This window comes from Medicago truncatula, chromosome 1 (assembly GCF_003473485.1).
Source record: "Medicago truncatula cultivar Jemalong A17 chromosome 1, MtrunA17r5.0-ANR, whole genome shotgun sequence".
In the NCBI taxonomy this organism is placed as follows: domain Eukaryota; kingdom Viridiplantae; phylum Streptophyta; class Magnoliopsida; order Fabales; family Fabaceae; genus Medicago; species Medicago truncatula.
In genome coordinates, this window is record NC_053042.1 from 25080923 (window position 1) to 25090753 (window position 9831).

Here is a 9831-nt window from a genome sequence, read left to right on the forward strand (position 1 = left end):
GATTATATATCTATTATTATTGTTTGTGAATCTCACCCCTTCTGCTTGGAAATGTTGCCCTTCCTATGGGTAACTTGCAGGTGATCCAGAGTAGTAGATGGTGGCTCAAGTGTCTAGGGCTCTGATACGTAACGGGATAGGACTTAGTTGTTATAGTTTACATTCCTTATGTATCATATTTTGGGACATGTTGTGGAGCCCTTATTTGTTCTTTGAATTATTTTGTTGAGGCTTTACGCCAGGATTATTTATTGGTGAATTAAACATTGATGTTGATGTTATTTAATGAAGAATATTCCGCTGCAAGGTTTTTGTCAAACTAATAAAGTTGATGTTTATTAAATAGTATTATATTCTATTTAAGAATTTTGAAATAGCAGTGTGACATGTCCGTTTGGTGATAAACTCTGATTTATTATTTAGTATTTAATTGTTTGGGATAACGGGGTGTTACAAATGTTGTGTTCACGAGGATTGACTTTGCCATCCAAAAAGGTCTAGCGGCGCAGCTTGTTGCCCGCTTGCATTCTATTCAAGTGTAAATAATGGTTTATATAAATATATAATTCTTTCTCACAACATTAATAGATAAAGATATTTAGGTTATAATGAGATGTAGGTTGAAGAAGTGGTGGTGGGTGTGAAGAGTAATGAAGAGAGAAAATCTTTGTCTGATTCTTGATTCTAGATTTTGATGTTTATTGAAATGTTGTTGTTGAGATGTGTATTTTCAAATTTGAAAGAATATATTATATTGATGTAGAGTCATATAAATTATTATAGATAAACATTTAAATGAAATTTATACATTATATTGAAACTTACAATTTTCAATTATTTTGATTTTAGTATTTACCATGTGTGGCATCCATAATAATAGTATAATAAAAACATACATTTTTTTAGGAAAGTATAATAATAAAAGACATATTATTCACGCAATAAAAAATACACAATTAAACGAGTTAATCATTCTTTATCAAACAATTTAAGCAAAAACGAAAAAAAAAATTATTATAATATTAAACTCTTACAAGAACCATGAGTTACACATAATGTTACTCTTTAACTACATTTGATAATTCAACATCTCTTATTTTTTGTTTAGAGTTGATAGTACAATCTCACAACACCATATTTTCACACGAAAGTGAATATCAAGACCTAAACACTAAATTGCAACGATCTATATAAACTCGAAATTTTTTTAATTATTATTTTCTTGAAGAACACACTTAGGTTCTAATGCAAGAGGCTTAATAGTGAAAATTCATCAGTCTTCTAGACAAGGGGCGTGATGGCAATGGTGAGTAAGATGGAGAAGGGCCATCCAGTGGAGGGTATGTAGGAACAACAGGAGACTCAACAGGAGCAACATTAATAGGGACAATAGGCTCAATTGGGGGAAGCGTAACAGGGACAGGAGGCGTAACAAGGGTGGGTGTAATAGGGACAGGATTAACAGGGACAGGCATAACAACAGGGACATCAATAGAAATTGGATTAGGCATAAAAGGGCTAGGCTTAACAGGAGCAGGCTTAACAGGTGCTAGCATAGGCGTAACAGGAGAAGGAGGCGTAATAGGGGTAGGAGGTGTAACAGTGGTAGGAGGCGTAACAGGTGTAGGAGGCGTTACAGGGGTAGGAGGGGTAACAGGGGTAGGAGGAGAAATTGGGGCAGGGGGTGTAAGAGGGACAAAAGGCTTAACTAGTGTTGGAGGCATAACAGGGACAGGAGGCCTAACAATGACTGGAGGGTTTACAGGAGCAGGCTTAACAGGAACAATAGGTTTAACCGGGGCAGGCTTAAATTTAAAACCATCAAGTTCGTAAAGAGCTGTATCAAACTCTTCAGTAAATGAAGTGAAAAATGCTAGTTGGAGTAGGAGTAGCAACAGTGCAAAAATTTTGACCATTTTTTTTTTGTGTGTGTGTAAGAGAAAGTAGTACTAAAGAAAGAGGGAAGAAGTAATGTTGGTGTTATGGAATGATGTGAGAATGTGACTTTGAGGTTGATTTATTTATAGGAGCTAATGCCCATGATCATTGGAGTTTTTGTTCATGTGTAATAAACAATTTTTTTTTAAGTAGGATTGTTTCTTTATTTACGCTTTTTAGTTACTATCCAAATTCATTCACATGTATTTAAAGGGAAAATGCAACTGTTTCTTTATTTATTCATTTTAGAGCAAGATCATATAAGCACGGTTTGGGATGGAATGTTAAAAACTAGTATGGCACACATGTAAAGCACATTTTTGAAATCTGTCTCTGTCTTTTTTTCAATAAACTCAAAAAAATATTGCCTCATTAGGTGTTATTAGTTCATTAGTTTATATTCGTTTATTTTAATTATCTTAAACATAGAATGTTTTTTTTTAACCATACTAAGTGTTATTAGGTCATTACTCATTAGGTTAATAATATTTATTTTGTACAAAAAAAAAAGCTTAATAATATTTGTTTCAGGCAATTTTTTCACTATAGTGTGGCTACCGAAACTTATAGGAAGGCCCTGCTACAATTATGCTAAAAAAAATGAATACTATTTATAAAGCTACTTTAAAAAAAAAAATTATATAGTTAATTAATGGATACATTGATATGAAAATTAATTGGGTCATAATAATAGACTAAAATAAAAAATATGTAGTGAGATGCCCAAAAATTATGTTTAACAGGGGTATTCCACTTTTGCTTTGCTAATTAATGTTATTTAGAATTCATTAATCTCGTATTAATTAGTGTTTAATTAATATCTAATGTTGATTTTAATAATATTTTTAAGAAATAAATGCTTTACCGAATATCGTATATGTCACGAATCAATTTTATTGAGTCTCCATGAGCTTAACTCAGTTGGTAAAGACAAAATATAATACTCCTGAGGTTCGAATCCGAGACACCACAAAAAAAATTAATTTTATTGAAACTTATAAAAATTATCAGGGACATTATTTGTAGGTGTCAGAGTTTGAACTCCGAATTTCCCACTTTTCCACACTTTAAAATGTATGCTACTTTATACCAAAAAAAAAAAAAAAAAGAGTATGCTACTTCACATAAAAAAAAAAAGATGTAGCTAAAGTGACCCCAACGCATGCACGTCACTTATTCAATCAATTTTTAAACGTAAAACCTAATAAGCATCTATTCACGGCAATCCAACAACTCTTAAAAAATTACTAAGTGGGTCCTACTAATAGCTTGACATTAGTATATTTCAAAAACAATAAATATGTTTGTGCAACAATTTTTAAAATATGATGAAAGCATATGATAGAGTTTGCAATGGGGTAGCTAATAAGCTCTACACCCTATTAGACAAAACAACTCCCATTTTTCTTTAAGGAAAGCATAAGAACTTCCATTAAAGATGCTCTAAGGAAACACATTTTCTCTTTTAATATTTTTTCGGTTCAATTAGATATAAGTATTAAAATAAAAGAATAATCATTAAGTAATAACATTAAAAAGTACTATAAAGTTTTTTTTTATAAAAAAGTATTTTAAAGTTAGTAATAATGTGTACACGTGAGAATCATTTAAACATTTAAAATTAGATGCTCCATTTTGGATGTTTTTAGGAACTTTTCGTTCAATAAACTACTCTTGAACTATGTTATGCCTCTATCATTTGTATTGTATTCATGGGTGCGAATAATATGGTATATGGTATGACATAGCAATTACATCCGGCACCTATCAATTTAGAATACATTTCTTTTTTTTTTTTTTTTTTTGAAGAAATCAAAATGAGATTATATTAAACACCAAGAGAGATTCATCTCGCACAAGGTGTGCAGAGAGAACCTCTCGATAAAGTTACAAAGATAAGTGTATAATGCCAACGGAAAGCACAACAAAAGAAACAAATGTGTGGAAAGCTAATCTCGAACACCCATACATAGAAGAGGGTCCCGCCACCAGTCAGTGTAATTGAAAGCGGAAGTAAGCTTGTTCGCTTTCAACCATAAAAAAGACGTTAACTTAACACTATCCAACAAAAGACCAACTTCCTTGGTTTTGTGATTAAAAATCCTGCTATTTCTTTCCTTCCAAATGAGTCATACACAAGCATGCCAAATAACCTGAAGAATTGTGTGAGTAGAACGCGGTACTCCCGCTAAATGACCAAACTGATAGAAGTTGTCACGAACCGTGTCTGGAGGTATGAACAAAATGCCGAGCCACTGGTAGACATGACGCCACAGGCGGCCGAAAGTATCACAACTGAAAAAGAGATGATGCGATGTCTCTGGACAGCCACACCCTCCCACGCAAAAAATGTCATCATGGTGAATAGCTCTCCTGCGGAGAAGGTTATCTTTAGTCGGAAGCCTGTTGCGGAGAAGACGCCAAACGAACACAGAAACCTTTAACGGAACTTGTTTTAACCAAGTTGCATCATAAAGACCGGTCTCCACAGGTGTAGTAGGAAGCGTAAGGTACTTATATGTCCCTTTGACAGAGTACCCGCCAATAGGATCAAGCACCCACCGCCATTTGTCAGGAGTAGAGACCTGCAAAACAATATCACACAACAAGGACGAACACTCCGACACTGACTCCTCTTCCCACGCTAAAAGACGCCTCCTCCACACCCATGAACCCCCACCAACATCCCACCCTCTCTCAGCCATCTCCTTCACTGTCGCCCCTTTGTTTTCAGACAACTCAAAAAGGCGGGGAAATTGCACTCGCAAGGGAGTTCCCCCAACCAATTATCTAACCAAAAATAAGTGCTAGTCCCTCTACCAACCACCTGACGGACATTATCCTCAAACCAACTCCCCTCCCCTAACCCTGCGCCTCTACGAATCCTGCATAACATCCTCCACCACACTGAACTGTCACCACCCCCTTCCTTCAACCGACCTCCCTCCTCTCCATATCTCGCCTTCAGGACTCTATACCAAAGTCCATCCCTGTCAATCAACATACGCCAACACCACTTCCCTAATAGAGCAACATTAAACTCCCTCATCCTCCTGACCCCCAAACCTCCTTCCTCCTTCGATAAACACACAGTATCCCAACCAACCCAAGCAATTTTCCTAACATCCTCGCCACCCCCCCAAAAAAAAATTTAAAATAAAGATTCGATGGATGAAATTATACCTGTGGGGGCCTTGAAGAAGGAAAGAAAGTAAACCGGTAGAGATGACAGGACAGATTTCAGGAGGATCAGGCGACCACCAAACGAAAGAGATTTGCTTTTCCAATTCGACAATCTAGTCCTTATAATGTCCAAGATCGGTCTCCAAAAGTCCAGCTTGCGCGAATCCCCTCCTATAGGCAGCCCCAAGTACACAAAAGGTAAGGTTCCAACCCGACAATTCAAAATCAAAGATGCCTCGTACAACCAAGAATCTGAAACATTAACTCCCGTAATCAAGCTTTTATGGAAATTAACCTTCAACCCGGATACTTGCTGGAATAGCAATAAAAACAACCCTCATCGAGCGCACATTCAGCCAACTCTTTTCCCCAATAATCAACGTATCGTCGGCGAACTGTAGGTGAGACAGACACATAGTATTTTCGCGCCCCACTCTATAGGCATTGAATAAACCAGCCTGGATTAGCGACACCATGAGAATATGGAAACCTTCTGCCGCCAATAAAAAAAGAAACGGAAACAGAGGGTCACCCTGACGCAAACTGTAACGCCCTCTTTGAATTATTAGATTTATTTAATTATTTAATTGAGTCTAAAATTTATTAAGAAGAGTTTAAAATATATTTATTTGATTATGTGCTTTATTAAGTGGCTTATGTTGTTATTTAATAGATTAAGATTTGAAAATAGAAATAAGATTGAGTTGAGAGTTTGTTATGAGATTTTAGAGAGTTTTGGAGGAGAAAGAGAAATAAGATAAAATAGAAAAAGGGTTATAAATAGGAGAAACTTAGTTTAGAAAAACGTACGATCAATTTTGGAGAAAAGGGAGAAAAAGCCGAGAGGAGGGGGAAGACCTAGGAGTGCTGCGATTTTCATCTATAAGGTAAGGGTGAGACTAACATTCAATAATCTTAAGTCATTGATTCTGAAAATTGAATTTAACATGTTGTAGGTTTTAGTTTTTGAGAATTTGGGAATTAGGGTTAAAAGTGATTATTTGATGATTTTCTAAAGTAATGTTTTTGGCTAAGTTTTATATGGTTTTGAGTCTCTTTTGATGTATATAAATGTTTAGACAAATTTTGGAATCAAATTTGGGCATTGGGAAGTCAAAATTGGGATTTTTAGGTGAAAAATTGGTTTTTCCCGAGAGCTGCATAGTGACAGCATCTTCTGTTTCATGTTCTTGCGTCTTTTTCACACGTTTCCGTTTCGAACTGGGTTTTGGTGTAAAAATGAAAGTTGTAAATAATTTTGTTAGCTTTCCATTGGCTTTAGTGTGGAGTAAAAATGATTTTTGGTTTAGGAGTTATAATGAAAATACTCCAAGGAGGTCTCAGTGAATTTTTATTAATTTCAGCACAACTTTGTCCGAATTTGAAATGAAAACTGGTATTGATTGGTACAGAATTGGTCTTAGGTGTAAACACGAAAGTTGTAGGTATAAATGTTAGCTTTCTAATGCCGTTGGTTTGACTTCAAAAGGATTTATAGAACTTGAGTTATAGTCAAATTACTGCACGTAGGTCACAGTGAATAATTGAATATGATTGATGAATTAGTATATGAATGTATATGTTGTGAATACGATATTGTCCATGATTGATGAAGTGTTATATGTATATATGATGTTTTAAGATGTTGATTATTATTTGATGTTGTTATATTGTGATGTAATTGTATATGCATTACTTGAATTATATGTGAATAATTGAGACGTTGTTGACTTGCATTTGATATTATTATGTCATGCTGTTTTTGTATGCTGTTGTTATTTAACTAAGCTGCATGAGTCGGTCTAAGTTGATTAAGATGATGAAGTTCCAAATTATTGGATTATATAAGAGGTTGTCGATTTAAGATATTACGAGGTCGAGTCCATGCATTAGCATTTCATTGTTGGGGGCTTGATGCCTTGGAGCCTTGCTCAAATAAAGTTGAGGGCTTGATGCCCTGGGAGCCTTTTTACGCTCAAATAAAGTTGAGGGTTTGATGCCCTGGAGCCTATTTACGCTCAAAGATTGGTACCACATGCATGATTAGAAGATTAAGTTGCATAGTCAAGAGGTCAAGTTGTCGAGTTGTTAAGTTGTTAAATCATGAAATTGTTTAAAGCTGTGATTCTTTATATGAACTATTAAAGAAGTGAATTATGATATATTATTATCTATGATGAATATTATGATGATTACATGATGTTGTCTATGAGTTGTTAAATATGATTGATGATGCTTATGTTGTTAAATGTAATTGATGAATTATATGCTTAATATTATTGTTTGTGAAATCTCACCCCTTCTGTTTGCCCACCATGGGTAACTAACAGGTAACCAAGAATAGTTGATGTCGTGTGAGCTTTCCTTCTCGTGTGTCTTAGGTGCTCTGATACGTAACGGGATGAGAACTTTTTTATTGTTTTTCTATTCCTTACGTATTGTTTTTGAAGATTTATGACTATGTTTTTAGATTGGATTTTTATGAGAAATTTATGAAGAGGCCTTCGTGCCAAAGACTGTTTTAGTTATTGAAATAAATTCCGCTGCGAAGTATTAAAGATCTTGTATTTGAATTTTAAATGATAAATAGTTATTTATTCAGTTTATGATTTTAAGAAAAGAATGTGACATTCCGTTTATGTTGAAAAACTCTGATTATTTATGCGAAATTTTTATGTTGGGAAAATGGGGTGTTACAATTGGTATCAGAGCAGGTCGGTCCGTCCGGCCAAGTAGTTGAGTCGTGTCAAGTCGTGTGACAGTTGAAATACTGTCTTATGTTGTCTTGATTGTTGTTGTGTTTTCTGACTAATTGTTATGTTTATTATGTCATCATGTTTGATTAACTAACTTTGATGTGACTTGCATGTTTTGTTTGAAGTTTCTATTTGGCTATGTTTGGTTTAAGATGTTTAGGCAATAATTCAATTCCTTTCTTGTGTGCTTTGAATTTCGAGGACGAAATTCTTTTAAGGGGGGTGGAGTTGTAACGCCCTCTTTGAATTATTAGATTTATTTAATTATTTAATTGAGTCTAAAATTTATTAAGAAGAGTTTAAAATATATTTATTTGATTATGTGCTTTATTAAGTGGCTTATGTTGTTATTTAATAGATTAAGATTTGAAAATAGAAATAAGATTGAGTTGAGAGTTTGTTATGAGATTTTAGAGAGTTTTGGAGGAGAAAGAGAAATAAGATAAAATAGAAAAAGGGTTATAAATAGGAGAAACTTAGTTTAGAAAAACGTACGATCAATTTTGGAGAAAAGGGAGAAAAAGCCGAGAGGAGGGGGAAGACCTAGGAGTGCTGCGATTTTCATCTATAAGGTAAGGGTGGGACTAACATTCAATAATCTTAAGTCATTGATTCTGAAAATTGAATTTAACATGTTGTAGGTTTTAGTTTTTGAGAATTTGGGAATTAGGGTTAAAAGTGATTATTTGATGATTTTCTAAAGTAATGTTTTTGGTCAAGTTTTATATGGTTTTGAGTCTCTTTTGATGTATATAAATGTTTAGACAAATTTTGGAATCAAATTTGGGCATTGGGAAGTCAAAATTGGGATTTTTAGGTGAAAAATTGGTTTTTCCCGAGAGCTGCATAGTGACAGCATCTTCTGTTTCATGTTCTTGCGTCTTTTTCACACGTTTCCGTTTCGAACTGGGTTTTGGTGTAAAAATGAAAGTTGTAGATAATTTTGTTAGCTTTCCATTGGCTTTAGTGTGGAGTAAAAATGATTTTTGGTTTAGGAGTTATAATGAAAATACTCCAAGGAGGTCTCAGTGAATTTTTATGAATTTCAGCACAACTTTGTCTGAATTTGAAATGAAAACTGGCATTGATTGGTACAGAATTGGTCTTAGGTGTAAACACGAAAGTTGTAGGTATAAATGTTAGCTTTCTAATGTCGTTGGTTTGACTTCAAAAGGATTTATAGAACTTGAGTTATAGTCAAATTACTGCACGTAGGTCACAGTGAATAATTGAATATGATTGATGAATTAGTATATGAATGTATATGTTGTGAATACGATATTGTCCATGATTGATGAAGTGTTATATGTATATATGATGTTTTAAGATGTTGATTATTATTTGATGTTGTTATATTGTGATGTAATTGTATATGCATTACTTGAATTATATGTGAATAATTGAGACGTTGTTGACTTGCATTTGATATTATTATGTCATGCTGTTTTTGTATGCTGTTGTTATTTAACTAAGCTGCATGAGTCGGTCTAAGTTGATTAAGATGATGAAGTTCCAAATTATTGGATTATATAAGAGGTTGTTGATTTAAGATATTACGAGGTCGAGTCCATGCATTAGCATTTCATTGTTGGGGGCTTGATGCCTTGGAGCCTTGCTCAAATAAAGTTGAGGGCTTGATGCCCTGGGAGCCTTTTTATGCTCAAATAAAGTTGAGGGCTTGATGCCCTGGAGCCTATTTACGCTCAAAGATTGGTACCACATGCATGATTAGAAGATTAAGTTGCATAGTCAAGAGGTCAAGTTGTCGAGTTGTTAAGTTGTTAAATCATGAAATTGTTTAAAGCTGTGATTCTTTATATGAACTATTAAAGAAGTGAATTATGATATATTATTATCTATGATGAATATTATGATGATTACATGATGTTGTCTATGAGTTGTTAAATATGATTGATGATGCTTATGTTGTTAAATGTAATTGATGAATTATATG

The 9831-nt window shown here is 34.1% G+C and overlaps 1 protein-coding gene across 1 annotated transcript; it reads right to left on the minus strand.

The window, feature by feature from the left end:
- Positions 1 to 1256: 1256 nt before the first annotated feature.
- Positions 1257 to 1916, minus strand: LOC25480858 (proline-rich extensin-like protein EPR1). Its single transcript, XM_013586660.1, has one exon. It carries the CDS (start codon positions 1914 to 1916, stop codon positions 1257 to 1259), a length of 660 nt encoding a protein of 219 aa, XP_013442114.1.
- Between the last annotated feature and the right edge of the window lie 7915 nt (positions 1917 to 9831).

Excerpts from the sequence above, each read along its gene's own strand:
- LOC25480858 (XM_013586660.1), bottom strand. The coding sequence starts at position 1,916 with ATGGTCAAAATTTTTGCACTGTTGCTACTCCTACTCCAACTAGCATTT.